This window comes from Sinohyriopsis cumingii, unplaced genomic scaffold, assembly GCF_028554795.1.
Source record: "Sinohyriopsis cumingii isolate HCF-2022 unplaced genomic scaffold, ASM2855479v2 utg000160l, whole genome shotgun sequence".
Taxonomy (NCBI): domain Eukaryota; kingdom Metazoa; phylum Mollusca; class Bivalvia; order Unionida; family Unionidae; genus Sinohyriopsis; species Sinohyriopsis cumingii.
The window spans coordinates 2,640,392-2,657,399 of record NW_028315873.1 but is presented as its reverse complement, the minus strand read 5'-3'; the positions used below and the strand labels follow the sequence as shown (position 1 = coordinate 2,657,399).

Here is a 17,008-nt window from a genome sequence, read left to right as displayed (position 1 = left end):
AGATTAATTCGTTTTCCTGAAAGTATTTTAGTGCTAATACATAATTCTTAGACAAAGACATTACTTTGAATTTTATTCGGAATTCACACAACGGAATAATAGTGTCTGAGGAATAACAAAGAACTGTAGACATAACTGCACACTATACTAGCTGCAGTATACGTCATCGCCTTCCATTTTGGATTTTCGTTGGGACTTGAGCTCAAATTTCTTTAGACCATTATATTAGTAGGACTTCTCATTTTTAATTCTTGGATTATTCTTGGATTATTTTTGGATTTGATTCTTAAAACACTAAGTTCCATTTTTTCCGTTTTACCTTGTGTTTATTCCCAAGGAAATAATTTATTTGTTAAATTTTCCAAAGCTTGTTGATTTCACTTATTTTTAGTTACTGTTTGTTAGATCCTAAACACGTAACATAAGACAAGAACGAGTCAGTGCAAACATAGAGTCCGCCCGGTTTCACCGGTAGGGGACTAAAAACGTAAGTATCGATAATGCGTTACGAAGTCATGTGAGGTATTTAGTATAGCTGAAATGACTTTTTTATATAAATATTTAAACTCATGGTTTGTTTCGAATTTACCTTTACACTGACTTTCTTTCCTAGTTTGTTTATAATTTAAGTTCGCACTAGAGATTTGTTATTTTTATGTTAGTCCTTCAACCATTAGTTACCGAATATACTCGTGTCGTTCATAGTCACTTTTAAAATATATCCAATATTAATTGTGTTTTAAAGAATAACTTTATAATAGAGCTAAAGTGAAGATCTAAATTGTACTCATATTTTACACTGATAAGCATTGTTGTTCTGGAAAAGGTCTTAGTACGCTCTGTAACGTATGTATCAGTACTTTGTACACAGTGACTACATTTCTTGTAAACAAAGAAAGAGGTCACTATATTTTAATGTATGATTTCTTATCTTTCTGTTTTATTGATTCCTGTCCAATAAAAACGTAAGTGTCAATCAAAAGTTTTTATTGGAATCGCTTACCTATAGGTGGGGATTAGTACATAGAGTATAACAGTTTTACTGGCTTGTCCTCGTTGTACTTGGTGTTTTTTATACGGAAAATTGAAAGATAGCGGCATGACACCTTTCAGCATGAAAAGTTGGCCGGCTATCATCACGTGTTCCCTTGTTTAGTATATCTTTGTCACGTATTTATCGGCAACGTACGTATTATTAAGCATTATTTATGTTACAATTTGTCAAAATATCACTTGATAGATTGATCAAGATTTTATTTTCAGACATATATGAATCATGATTACATTGTGGAAGGGTCTATTCAATCCTTTAATTTTGATTTCATACTATTTGGACCATATAATGTAACTATCCCATAGTTTATAACCAATGAACATCACAACATATGGCACGTACAATTTTGTATGCATCAACAATAATCATTTATCTGGTTGTTTTTTTGTGTATACTAAAACAAAGAAGTGAACTTTGACCGCCTTTTATACTCCCTAAAACCCTCGTTTTACACAAAACAGTGTCGTGCATAAATAAGGGTTACGTATGTATCATGACCTTAGCGATCTACATTCTAATCTGTCGTGAATGAAAGTTCAGGATATATTTATTCAAAATTTGCTTTTATATTTCCCAGAGATTATACACAATTGATTCAGAGACATTTTAAGTCAATCTTCAGTTTTATTTTTCATCTTTATCTGATAGAATATACTCCTAATTACACTAGCTACAGTGACGTAGGTATTGATATACACCATTTAGGTTGCGATATTTTCAGATCCAAGATTATTTATTGTTTACGTTGATTTTTTTCGAATGATAGACGTATAATGAATGGCATAAATATATGCGTTAAGGAAAGAAACGTATATAATGAGCTAACGTGTAAGAGACGTTGATATGTGCCTCATTAGTGAATATGGGTCACAAACATCATTATACCTCGTAAACACAATATTATTTTGTAATGGCTAATGCTATTTTGCATTAACGCAATGCTATCTGGCAAGGACACGACAATATTCATAGTAACGCAGTGCTACCTGGTAAGAACACGACAATATTTCGTAGCAACGCAATGTTGGTTCTTAAGACCACAACGCCTCTAATAATAACCCGATATTATTTCTGAATAACGCAATACTATATTATTATAACGTAATCGGACAGTATAATAATACAATAGTATCTCATACCCCAGTGTAGTCATATTCGATCATGTTAAATGTGGTTTCATTTTTACGTGCTTGCTTTGATTTACACTTTTGTAGAACATGGACAATATACAAACAAATGAATGCATAGAACAGGCCATATCGTGTATTAGGCTGCAGGTATTGCCAATTTCAATTCGCGAAAGGCATCAATATAATATGTACTATTAATTTGTTTGTTGTAAATGATAATAATTAAATATTTTTGAGAATAACATATACATAATTTTATGATATACCTTTCGTATGTGCAGCTCCCAAACTTACCAGATACTTTTTTTCTATTCCAGTGTTTTCAGTAATTAATAGTGTGTGTGTGATTTGGACTTTTAACGTACCTTCAATAAATTCAGTGATATCGCTACGATGTCTGCAGTGTGGTAGTTTATAGTGGTGTCTAGCACTGGGGCATCACGCCACAAATATGTAACATCATGTCCCACCCAGTCACACTATCCTTACACCAGGCCGACCAGTCCTAACGCTAGCCTCTTATTCCTGGGTGCCAAGCGAGGCAGCGGCTAATGCCGTTTGTATACGCGTTTGGTATGATTCGCCGGGGTTCGAACCTGTGACACCACCATACGATGCGGACGCTGTAGCTACTTCAACCAGATATACGTCTGCACATTGATAATTATGAATGATATATGTAATAGTTTCTTTCGTTTAACAGTGCAATGACTCTTAAAAGCAACGTATATATACATTAGACATGCCAATATTTGCAGATGGAAGTATATTGTACCTGACAATAAAAGAAGAGCGTCATCGTTTTAAGGTAATGGGAATGGGAATGGGAATGGAAAGTCACTTCATATAAGCGTTCATAATTGGAAACATGCTACTGGCATGTATATATATATATATATATATATATATATATATATATATATATATATATATATATATATTATAACAAAAGTGCTAAGTATAGGCATGTACGTACCTATATAGACCTGTAAATATCTATGCAATAATAGTATGCAGTTATTTTGAAAGGAATGAATATTTACGGACTGGCTATTAATACCGGTACCTAGGTGAATCTCTTTGTATGAGCTATTTATATCGTGTATGACGTCAGGTCGACTGGCTGATATATGAAAGGAATGCATACATGCTTACGTGGAAGACGTTTATGTAGCGAATAAATTGTTAAAAAAGGCGACTGTTTCACCAATGGAGGGATGGCTACCTCAAGCGTTACAGTGTCCCATCTGCCTAGAGACGCTTAGAAAACCAAAGGTTTTGCCATGCGGACATACGTATTGTGCTTTGTGTCTTCAGTCACATATTGCCAGTAAGGTGATCAACAGGGGGACTTCACAGGCATTCTTTCCTTGCCCGGTATGTAGGGTAGATACAACATTACCTGATGCCACAATAAGTGTCGAACAGTGGGCGGAGTCATTCCCTGTCAACAGCATTGTATCTTCTGTGTTAGTTGTAGCAGAGAAAATGCATGCCGACCAATCATGTGACATATGTCAAAAATGGAATATACAAACAACATCAGTATCATTTTTTAAAGATTGTAAAAGATTCATGTGCAAAATATGCAGAGAACACCACAATGAAACCCATTCACAAATTCTACATGATGTTATCGATTTAAACTCTGAAAATAGATCTTGTATCACGATTCCCAACTTATCAATCATAGAAATATGTCCCAGGCATCACAAAAAAGCATTGAATTCTTCTGTAGGGATCATAGTTCACTATGCTGTAGTACATGTGGATTTCTTGAACATCGGAAATGCGAAAGAGTCATCACAATTGAGGACATGTTTAAAACTTTTGATATGAGAAAAAAATCAAAAGATTTGGAAGCGAACCTACGTAACATTGGAAGTAACTTGAAGCAAATGACAAGCAAGGTAAAGGAAAATGTTGATAGCGTTAAAACTGACAGATCCGCCATTTTACAGCAAATACGGAATTTGAAATCTGAGCTAAATGTCCAACTACAAAAATTTGAGGACGATTTAATTACCTCTCTTGAAGGCCATCATAAGTTTGAATTCTTGAACCTGCAAAATCAAGAGGCTAGGTGTCATAGTTTTATTGCTGCGATACAGAATGACTTGACCCAATATGACCTTGTGATGACCCACGGGACAGAGGCCCCGAAGATCATTATGCTCCACAACATGGAGAAGAATCAAAACAGGTATTTAAAGGTCATATCGGAGTACAAGGATGACATTGGAAATATCAAAATTGGATTAGATATTAATGCAAGGGTAAAGGACTTGATTAAGGAGTTAAATGAATTTGGGTTAATTAAGGTGACTCGAACTAAACACGATTTTCCTTCGTGTCTTATAGCAACGCCATCGCAACAAAATGTGGAGGTCGTTAGTGGACCTACTGGAACCCCTTTAAAAGACAGAAAAGCAGTGAAGGTATCTGAGTTCAATGTGAAAGTACGGGATGATATGTATTCATGTGATATAACTGATATCCTAATACTGCCAGGCGCGAAACATATCATCGTAAATTATAACAATTCCAAGATTAAACTGTCTGGAGAAAATTATCAGATGCAAGATATTATGACAGTTCAGCAAAGTCCTTGGAATGCTTGCGTCCTACAGGACAATGACATCGCTGTGACTGTACCTAGAATGAAGACCATTTTGGTAATTGGAATCGAGACAAGATGCACAAGTTCAGAGAGATCAGAACAAGACTCCAGTGTTGGGGTATAGCAGTAGTCAAGGACCAGTTAGTGATCACCACACATTCTGATGGCAGTAGTGTCTTGATATTGGATATGACTGGTACAGAGATCAGAACTGTCCGACCGGATAATTATCAAAGTACGAAACTACTAAATCCATGGTACGCCAAATTAAATAAAAGTGAAACAATAATATATGTATCATATTGTTATGGTAACACAATGGTTGCCTACAACACGTCTTGGAATATTGTGTTTACCTACACGGATCAGGACATGAGATATCCAAACGTAATTTACACTGACAGAGAGGGGAACATTTACCTGTGTGGTTTCAGTTCGTTCAACATCCAGCAGATATCAGCGGACGGCAAGCTCGTCAAGACACTGATTTCAAAGAACGAAGACAGCATATATCCAAGAACACTTAAGTTCTACAAAGACCTGGACAGATACATTGTAGGATACAGGAATAGTGACATTGTTGAAGTATAAGATATGTGTGACTAAAATATTACTCGTTAAAAGAACCACAAAAGCGATTAACAAATTTTACTGTGGACCTTTCAGTGTATCTTAAGCGCATGGATACTTATGGCAGATTATGCATTGGTAAAAGATGGAGTGCATCATGATGGATAAACATAAATTGAGATAAAAGACTTATTGCTATTCCTATCAAACAACCATTGCATTGTTTGAAATGTTTGTTGAACTTATATGCTATATTTTCATTTTATACAAAAGGGAAATTATATGCTACACATTCATTTTATACAAGAGGAAAATTATTTGCTATACTTACATTCTTACTTAGTTCTCATACAACTTAATGTTTAACATCATTGGTAGAAGCTGTGACAGTTGACGTACATGTAGGTTGCCCGGACAATGTTGGTAGCTGGAGATCCAGCTAAAAGACCCACGTGTTTCTTTGTTTATGAATGTGGGCCGAAACACCGAAACTTACACGTGTAGGATCTGGATATTAAACCTGAAATTGTACATATGCTTGGACAGCTAATCTACATGTTATTTGTCCTAAGAAATGTTATAAAGAAATTTAAATTTGCATTCAATCTCCATTTCCTCTTTGAAAAAGAAAGCCTTTTAAAACAAGCAAAATAAATAGTCCTTTTATGCTTATATTAATACTGATGTATGTATGTATGTATGTATGTATGTATGTATGTATGTATGTATGTATGTATGTATGTATGTGTGTGTGTTTGTGTGTGTGTGTGTGTGTGTGTGTGTGTGTGTGTGTGTGTGTGTTTGTGTCTGTGTGTGTGTGTGTGTCGATCTTTCTATGTGTAGAGTTTACAGGCGCAGTCCTCGCTAAATAGTGCCATCTAATTTCGGGTATCCGTAAAATGGCAAGAATAAATAATAATAATAATAATAATAATAATAATAATAATAATAATAATAAGAATAATAATAATATGGTGGTCTAAGGTTGACATTGCCCGGGTGGGAGTGGGAGACGAGCGCCCCAATCCTCCAAAATGCTCCATAAATCTTGCGTCTCTAACTGCCTCTGTCAACTAAAATCCAGCTCCTGGCCTTCGTGAGTGGCTTAGATTTGAAGCCCGGCAGACCATGTTTTCTACTAAGAGGAGAAGGGGTGAAGGCGGCCCACTGGCGCCTTAAAATCAGTTGCTTTGGGTAGATGGGACTCGTAAACCTTGGATGGTAGCTCTTCTAGGAGAAGGAAAACTCCGATTCCAAACCGCTGCTGCCTAGTGGCTATACCCACTCATGGGAAAGGCTAAGGGAGTAAACCCCGACAGAAAATCCGAAGATGGAATCCCTAAGGCGGTCTGACATTGACTTCAACGTCATTCCGGCAACTCCTGCGACGCCATTGGTGCCAAGCAGTATCGGCATTCGTCGTTCCCTTGGGCACACCAGCTGCATGGAGAGGAGAGATCTGCTGCATGGGCAACAGCTGATTCTCCATAACACCCTGCCCAGGCTTCATAGCTCCACTGGAGAGGACACTCCAGCGTCGTCGTACGGCGTCGGCACAACACGAGAAGTAGCAGTTTACCGGTTCTAAGTCAAAGCTTGATTCTCTTTGAGCTTGGCGCCAGGAGTTACTTCTGACGGTGGGAGAGATCACCAGGTCTCACTGGACAGCTACCGCCCGCCTCAAGCTGGGCAGCCCCCCAGTCAGTAAGGTGCTGCCCGCCATGGCCTGCCTGCTTCACTGGGTGCGTGGAGCTTAGAGAACCATCTCGACAAGGGGGCCACAAAATTCCGCACCAGGAAAGACTAAACGAAGAAATAAGAAGACTCCAACTCTTCGTTTTGCAACCTGGAACATCAGGATTATGTGTCCTGGATTGACCGCTGACCTACAGCAGATCGACGATTCACGGAAGACTGCCGTCATTGACAGAGAACTGTTCCGACTGAACATCGACATTGCCTGCCTCCAGGAGACCCGACTGGCTGACAGCGTCACCATCAGGGAAGCTAATTACACGTTCTTTTGGCAGGGGAAGCCCTTGGATTAACCTAGGCAGCATGGTGTAGGACAAGTTTTATGAAGCTCTGCATTAGGCAATATCCAATATCCCCAACAATGAAAGCCTTTACTTGCTAGGAGACTTCAATGCTAGAGTGGGAGCTGACCATGGGGCCTGGTCCACCTGTCTCGGCTTTTACGGAAGGGGCAAGATCAACGAGAATGGTCAGCGACTGCTGCAGATGTGCTGCTCCCACAGCCTATGTGTGACCAATACTTTCTTCAAATGCAAGGAGATCCACCAGATGTCGTAGAGACACCCACGTTCACGCCACTGGCACCATCTAGACCTCGTCATCTTCACGCGTGCAGAACTGGCCAGTGTCCTCCTTACCCGCAGCTACCACAGTGCCGATTGTGACATTGACCATTCCCTCGTGGCCATCAAGGTGCGAATATTACCCAAGAAGCTGCACCACGCAAAGAACAAGGGTCACCCTTGCATCAACACCTGCTGTGCAAGCAACCCAGAGAAAACACAGCCATTCATCAGCAAACTGAAGGAAGCCCTCACCAAAAGTGACACCTGATGACACCATTGACTCCAAGTGGTCCCATATCCGTGACACTGTGTACAATTAAGCCATCACAACTTACGGGAAGAGGGAGCGAAAGAATGTCGACTGGTATGAGGCAGACTGGGAGGAGATGGAGCACGTGACTGAGGCAAAGAGGAAAGTCCTCCTGGCATACAAGGCAGCACCTACCCCAGAACACTACAAACCCTCAGGATTGCAAGGAACAACGCCCAGAAGACCACCCGCCGCTGTGGCAACACCTACTGGCTGAACCTTTGCAACAGTATGCAGACAGCTGCTGACACCGGGAATACAAGAGGAATGTATGAAGGTATCAAAAAGGCGACAGGCCCCCAAGCTACAAGACTTGCCCCCCTCAAGTCCAAGACGGGCGAAGTCATCACAGACCAGCGGAAACAACTGCAGCGATGGGTTGAGCACTATCTCGAGCTATATGCAACCCAAAACAATGTCACTGGAACTGCCCTGGACGCCATTGCAGACCTGCCTGTCATGGAGGAGCTGGACACACAGCCCACCCTGGAAGAGCTTGGAAAAGCCATCGATTGCCTTGCCTGTGGGATGGCTCCTGGAAGCGACGGCATTCCGCCTGAAGTCCTCAAGAGCGGAAAACCAGCACTGCTCCAGCCCCTACACACACTCCTTTGTCTTTGATGGGAACAGGGATACATCCCACAGGAAATGCGTGATGCCAACATCGTCACTTTGTACAAAAACAAAGGAGATCGTAGCGACTGCAACAACTATTGGGGCATCTCCCTCCTCAGCATCGTCGGAAAGTCTTTCGCCCGTGTTGCCCTGGCGCGCTTGCAGATCCTAGCCTCCCCCGTCTACCCAGAGTCCCAGTGTGGATTTCGAGCCGGCAGGTCAACTGTAGACATGACCTTCTCACTACGTCAGCTGCAGGAGAAGTGTCGCGAGCAGCAGATGCCCCTCTACATTGCCTTCATAGAACTGACGAAGGCGTTTGACCTGGTTAGTCGGAGTGGACACTTCAGACTCCTGCAGAAGTTCGGCTGCCCCCCCCCCCCACGTCTGCTTGCTGTCATTATTTCGTTCCACGAGAACATGCACAGCACAGTGTGCTTCAATGGCGCGACATCTGAAGCATTCCCAGTCATCAGTGGAGTCAAACAAGGCTGTGTCCTTGTGCCAACGCTCTTTGCCATCTTCTTCTCCATGCTTGTCCAGTACGCATTCAAGGACTGCAGCGAGGGAGTGTACATCCATACCAGGGCTGACGGCAAGCTGTTCAACATCGCCCGTCTCCGTGTTAAGACAAAGGTCACAGAGGTACTCATCCGTGAATTGCTCTTTGCTGACGATGCAGCCTTGACATCACACACGGAAGATGGACTACAGCAGCTGGTATGCCACCTCTCCCATGCATGTAAGGAATTTGGACTGACCATCAGTTTGAAGAAAACGAATGTCATGGCACAGGACACAGACTCCCCTCCCTCTGTCACCATCGATGGGTACAATTTGGAAGTTGTCGAGAACTTCACATACCTCGGGTCTAACATCTCCAGCTCACTTTCCATTGATTCTGAGGTGAGCGGCAGGATTGTCAAGTTAGCAGCAGTGACCGCCAGACTTACCCAGAGGGTCTGGAACAACCCCAACCTCACAGAGAAGACCAAACTGCGTGTATACCAAGCCTGCGTGCTCAGCTCACTTCTCTACAGCAGCAAAACATGGACCACCTATGCAAGACACGAGAGGAAACTCAACAGCTTCCACCTGAGATGTCTGCGGCGCATTCTGCACATCCAGTGGCAGGACAAAGTACCCAATACAGAGGTTCTAGAACATGCCAACATGAGGAGCATGTTCTCCATTCTCAGCGAGAGGCGCCTTCGCTGGCTTGGCCATGTCAAGAGAATGGACCCAGGTCGCATTCCCAAGGACCTGTTATATGGGGAGTTAGCAGAAGGTGCACGACCAACTGGACGACCACATCTGCGCTACAAAGATGTTTGCAAGAAGGATATGAAGACAGCAAACATCAATTTCAACGACTGGGAGAGCTGTGCAAACAACCGTTCCAGCTGGCGTCTAGCTGTCAGGCAGGGAGTTCAAAATGCAGAGGAAGAGAGAAGAATAAAACAAGCTGAAAAGAGAGCTAGAAAAAAGGATAAGCAAAAGCGTACTTTGGAGCTACGAAATCGTCTCCCGTAGACGGACAGATGCCAAGAAATGATAATAATGAGGACTTTGTATAGCGCCTAATCTTTAGAGGCTCTAAGCGCTTTACAACAATAGACAACACCTATATTTTTAAAAAAACATATAATGATCTGATTACAAAAAAACACCATGAAATTAGAAAACATAAAAACATGCTGAGAATGTTTAATGTACGAAACATTATCACGTCTTTAAGTTTATTCTTAGAATCGAAAAAAGTGAGTTTTGAGAACACTCCTGAATGGGATCACTGTGTCTGTGTGTCCAGGTTCAATGGGCAATACATACATACATACATGCATACATATTTACATACAACATACATACATACATACATGCATACATACATGCATACATACATGCATACATACATGCATGCATACATACATACATACATACATACATACATACATACGTTGTGAAAAACATTACAGACATAATAACTTAGATACCAACCTGTTACTACTTATCTACCCACTAAGTCTTCTTCTTACTTACTTAGCTCGTGTCTTACCTTCCTGTCGTAGATAATTCTGTCTGAGTACATAACACATAATAGTGGAGATATTTTCCATGGTGTTCCTCACCTGCAAGTCCCAAACTGGAAGACTTGCCTTTTGATCCAATGCAATCGATTTTAAAAATTGATAGATTGCGTAATTAATACAGACAACGCCAGACAGTTTCAATAGTTTCAGTAGAAGGGAAGTAACTGACATGCAATGTCTTCATACCTAACACAGTTGTCTATCATGCTACTCGTCTGGTATGGATTATGGCTGAAGTGCTTGAAAAAGTATTTGGTTACGATCAATACACCAAAAAGTAGTAATTTACAAATGTAAAAATGCAGAAAGAAGAGAATGAAAAATTGTTGAAATTCATAATAATTGACTTGTTCAATAGCTCGTGAATCAATGTGGCCGTAAAACCCAACCACATTACAAAATAAATCTAATTAGCTATCTTAAATATCAGATGTTAACCTTGTGATATTTCCTGGTGGTCCTATAGGATTAACAAGTCAAAACTTAAACCTTTAACAATCCGTTTTACATTCTATAGTACAATAGATACAAATTAATAACAATAATCCTAGAATTTGCGGCACAAAACATTCCAACATTAACGTCGTAATTTATTTTCCAGCCATTCTTAAAATATGTTCTAGCTTTATTATTATTATTATTGTTGTTATTATTATTATTATTATTATTTGCTGTTGTTCTTGTTGTTACTACAACTACTACTACAGTTACGAGTAATAATAAAAGCTGCAGTAGTGGGTGTATAAAAATTACAGTTATGGTTTTCTATAGGCAAGAACAAAATATTTAGGGGGAGTAGCTATATGAGAAAACTGGAGGCAGGTAACTGTATATACAGACACGTGTATGGTTACTGTGTAGTGGTACTGTAGCTATATATTTATTGATTCTACATATCGATTTCTACAAAAAATGAAACCATTTTCATAAAATAATTTAGCATTCAAAGAATCTAATTTAGCATTCAAACATTCTAAACATCATATTAATTAAAGAAACTCAAATAGTGGGTAAAACGAATTTCTGATGGCAATGTTATAAATATCTCGTTGTATAAAGGTCACATATACTATACTTTTTATGTAACGAAAATTGCTTAAAACGATTACGTACCCATCAGCATTTCTATCCCGCATACTTACACACTTATTATTTCCTTATTTAAAAAATCTGGTTCCTTTGACTTTACTGAAGAGATCCATTTTGACCGAGTGGTCTAAGAAGCTGCACTTAATTTACAGATCGCTCACATATCAGCTATATCCACGTAAGTTCGAGTCTCGGGCTTGGCCACCGATGGTACCAGACAGAGATTGCCAGTAGCTTCCCTTGCGTTGGTGGTTCTTTCCGGTGTATTTCCGGATACTTCCTCTACTAAATATACTGGCCACTATATGTCGGATATCATGAGCTGAAAAATGCCTTTAAACCCATATCAGTAAGAGCATTTATGTTTATTGACAATATTTTGTTATGGCTTTGGGTATAATGAATAAATCAAATACGTTCACTAAAAAAATAATTAAACATTTGTATTAATAATTGAAAAATATTCCCTATGAAATCACGATTCTAAAATACACGATCAATCTAGATTCTAACAATCAGTGCACCAACTGATCATTCTAAAAAAGAAAGCGAGATATGATTTGAGATGAGATATGAGATATGAGATATGACTGACATGAGATGACATTCGATTCTCCAATCATTTGGTGTGAGCAGCAGTTTCAGACCAGTCATGACGTTTGATGGGTCAATCAAAGGCTCTTCAAAGCAATTATTTGTTTGGTCAATTATTAACCGTGAACAACATATAAATCTACGTTGGTATTCGATTAGTCAATCATTAACTGTGTGCAGCAGTTAAGTGGGGAGGGCACTATAGAGAGGTTACGAACTTCTGCGAGAATGACAGGAGTAAGGTGAAGTTGTTTGCAATGCAGCATGCACAAGGGAGAGGATGTTGGCATAGTTCTATATGTTACTTTATGTATTGTTGGTGAAATTTCTTTTGATATTGAATTTGTAGAAATTATACATGATGTAAGCACACAGGTAACCAAACTGAACCCATGTACTTGAAACATCAGTAAGGTCAAGAGGTTAAAAAGGGAATAAAAAGTGCAATGAATGAATTATAAAATATAGTAAATATAAAGATGATATCGGTTCTTTATTAGAGTTTTACATCTGAAGTCAGGGAAGTGAACATCCATCCACCCATCCATCCACATAAACATACATACGTACACACTTAAACACATACATACATACAGAAATACATACATACATACATACATACATACATAGGGATGATTTTAATTTTCCATTATAATCATCTATTACCTGAAGATAAGTACATAATGCAAATACCGAATTAACGATGAAATCTTATCTAAAATACCAATTTTCCCCCTCGATTTAATGTTGTTATATGAGCGTGACCAATATTGCTATTCTTGGGTAAAAAGAGAAAAAAGTAATGTAACATTTAAAACTACAATATTAGAAGCTATCAAAGGCCTGTTATTTTTTTCCCATCAGCCCCAGTCCTTGTATGGTCAGTTCCGACCATCTAATATTTCTCTATTATTGTCAATCTTCTTCTCAGATCAGTTTGCGGCATGAAATGACTAAAGAAAACAATAGAATGCACGCTCAATAATTGATATACCACGAGATGTATACAATTTTCATACAAAGGAAACGATACGTGATGAGTACAATTTTAATAGAAATATTATACGAGTGGGTAATCATAGATACAGCCAGACGTATATATTAAGTATATCATATACAAATACACATACCTGCATTTCTATCGGAGTTAAGATTAACTAAATGAAATTGTGTATTGAAGGCGTGAATGAACTCTTCACATCCCTTCTACAGATTTCCCAGTATTTGTCTCTTGTGGGGTGTGGAGGTTGGGTGCGAGAGGAGCGAGAGAGATGAAAGCAGAGAGTATTTAGATGAAATTGTGTACCATGTTGAGTATGATTTAGAAAATGGGGATTATTAATATTTTTTCTTGTTAATTTCTTACGTCACCAATGATCAATCAATGTCAATACATCATTAATTAGGGAGTATAGAAGCGATAGCCTCCCTGTTGAAACAATGTTTATATACGTATTTTAACGTGTCATGTGCGTATCACAATTTGATATAGCAACAAATAGTGTTACACCAAATTGCTCTTTAATTTTAAAACCATGTTATTTTAACACAAACACACACACACACACACACACACACACACACACTCTCTCTCTCACACACACTCATATGAGAACTCTAGCTTTATAATCATTTGAACAAATTTGTCTGCAGGTAAGAATAGACTTTGGCTGAATAACTCTATGGACAAACTCTCCACATGTAAGAATAGAACCAGAGCAATGTAAGTTGACGAAATCACCGAATTGCAAGTGACAATATATCTAACATTAAATGAAGCACAATGTCTAAGTGTAGGTTGAACTGAATATATTTGTATTAATATTTTCACCAAAATAAGAATATTTTGCACAAAGTATGATGAAATGTAAGAAATAATTGTTTCCTTTTTTATCCAAAATATTTTGCAAAAGATTTACAAGCAATGGTGATAAATCTTGATCATAAATGAAAAGACCTGCATTTCTTTAAAAATTTCCTTTTAAAACGATATGTTATTATTATTATTATTATTATTATCGTCATTAATTGATTTTCTAATACTTTGTCTATTTATATACAGGCTTCTGTCCTAGTCAAATATCAATATGTATGAATATCGGATGAAACAGTGCTGAAAATAATGTGATATTGTTTTTATAGTGATAACAATATTCTTGGCATACAAAACTATGGAAGTTGGAGCGTTGCAACTAAAGATAATGAAAAGAATATCATCAATGGGTTACAGACGGACTACTGCTAACCACAAAAACAGTAAATTGTAAAAATTAAAGGGAAGTAATCCGTGCAACAAATAACAGTATTGACAGTTGGTTCCCTTTTAAATGCCGGTTGGTATTATTTTGCTTAAATTTGTTCATGTTGCAATATTTCAGATATTCTACGAAAGCACTACAACGTGGATTAATGGTTAAGACCTCAATTTAAACAATATTTTCATAACTCACTTCAACAATACTCTTTTAAAATATTTAATGACCCAATTTCTAAAATACACACTTAATACCATTTTATTGACCCAATTTCTAAAATACACACTTAATACCATTTTATTGACCCAATTTCTAAAATACACACTTAATACTATTTTAATGACCCAATTTCTAAAATACACACTTAATACCATTTTATTGACCCAGTTTTTAAAATACACACTTGATACCATTTTAACGACCAACTTTTAACAAGACATTTTCCAGATTGACCCTCCCCCACTCACCTAACCTAACATTATTATATTAATGGATAAATGATTTATTATTTTTCTGGTGGTGGGGGTAGGGGTGGATGGAAGTGATCTGCTTACTCTTAAACGATAAAGCTTGTTTATGGCATAAAATAGAATATGACCATGCAGTAATGATAATATTTTTAATGTCGATAATTCTTAATTTCAACAGGACTTGTACTGATAAGTAACAAAAGTTATATACAAATATCATTCATATTTATTCATCAAAGAAATGGAATAGAGATGTGTCTGATTAATACTGAAGCCGCCTGTATAAATCATGGAAGGTATATCTGTTAGATACATTTATATTTCGTTATTATAATTTTGTTAGGTACAAAATAAGGACAATAGTATTAGCAAAAACAAGATTTAAATGACACCATACGATGTATGCATTTATTTATATAGTGCATGTTAAAAAAGAAAACGAATGTAAGAAAACAAAAAAGAAAAACAGCATTTAGCTTTATCATATATGAATATAATGTGAGATACTATTTTATTAATCCAACATGGATTACGATATTATGAGATGAGATTGAATTTGTAACCATGCATCCAAGATCAGGCTTTGGAGCAGCCTCATCATTTCCACATTCCTGTATCACGTTAGATAACGACCCTATCAGACGACCTGAAGGAAATAACACATGCCTTAGAGATGAAATGTTATCGTAGGATCCTGATATTTTCATACTTAGACCATGTATCCAATGAGGAGGTGTGCATTAGAATGCAAGATGAAGACATGCTCAACATTGTAAGGAAACACAAACTAAGATGGTATGGTCACGACTGACACTCATCTGACAAGTCAAAGACAGTCGTAGAGGATTCAGAACGAACAGAAGATGGGAGGGTAACATCAAATAATGAAACAGGCATGGACATCCAAAATCCCTAAGAGCACTGGAGAACAGAGCGAAATAGAGGCAAATTGTTGCAAGGTCATCAGTGGTACCCTTAAGACCAGCCAGGTTACGGGAAAAATGAAAATATGTGGTTCTGACTATCATGGATTGTTAAGTAGAGCAATCACACTCAGAAACAAATTTTAAATCCAATTGGTGTGCAGAAATGAAGAAAGGTGGATTTGACAATCAGCAACAATACCGCTACTAAGTAATGACCTTGAATGATGAGTGCCATTATAATGACTCCCAGCGAAAACTGCGTCAAAACCAACTTGCATATCAAGTTTAATTCAAAAGCAGATATATTGTTCATTGAGGAAATATCTGCGAAAATGAATGTAGGATAGGCAGGCTGAAGGAAGGATGAAGAAGAGAACATATAGTAGGATGGAATGACAAAAGAACTTAAAGACTGATAAACACAAGGTAATATCCCCACTTTATATGACAAATTGAAACATTATGTGCAGAAGCAAATAGTCTATGATTCAATGAACAAAATACTCAAAATAAGTAATTTGCACACAGCATTTTATACTAAAGAGGGTGTCATTTTGCGATTCATACTAATTGGTCATTTACAAGAACGGCCCCTTGCAACACTACAATTTCAAGTTTTTACATTTACTTACTTATAAATTACAATTATAACATTTTTATAATAGTACATATACACGCAACCGACAATTATGTTTTAAATACTGCAGTTCAAACTGCTTCATTTAAAGCATGTGCAGCAACCAAATACTTATGAAAATAATCGCTTCGCAAACAGTTTAAAAATGCCGATATCATGTCATTACATCGGAATGCCCGCTCCAGTGTCCTGAATGCAGTCTGCTCAGCTTGCTTTTCTCTCAACTTTCGCAATCACCATGCATTAATTGGGCTTTTCTTTTGGTGCTTTAAACGAATTTTCACGGGTCGGGACATAGGGTCTCCTATTTCAACACCAAGACGAACA

General features: G+C 38.0%; 2 protein-coding genes across 2 annotated transcripts in view; both read left to right on the top strand.

Moving 5' to 3' along the window:
- The window catches only part of LOC149774637 (uncharacterized), a 51,271-nt gene that overhangs the window by 10,242 nt on the left and 24,021 nt on the right, over positions 1-17,008 (top strand). The gene's annotated exons all lie outside the window — the stretch shown is intronic.
- On the top strand, positions 3,324-5,079 carry LOC149774638 (uncharacterized). Its single transcript, XM_089944863.1, has one exon. It carries the CDS (start codon positions 3,882-3,884, stop codon positions 4,926-4,928), a length of 1,047 nt encoding a protein of 348 aa, XP_089800989.1. The 5' UTR covers positions 3,324-3,881; the 3' UTR covers positions 4,929-5,079.

Excerpts from the sequence above, each read along its gene's own strand:
- LOC149774638 (XM_089944863.1), top strand. The coding sequence starts at position 3,882 with ATGTCCCAGGCATCACAAAAAAGCATTGAATTCTTCTGTAGGGATCAT.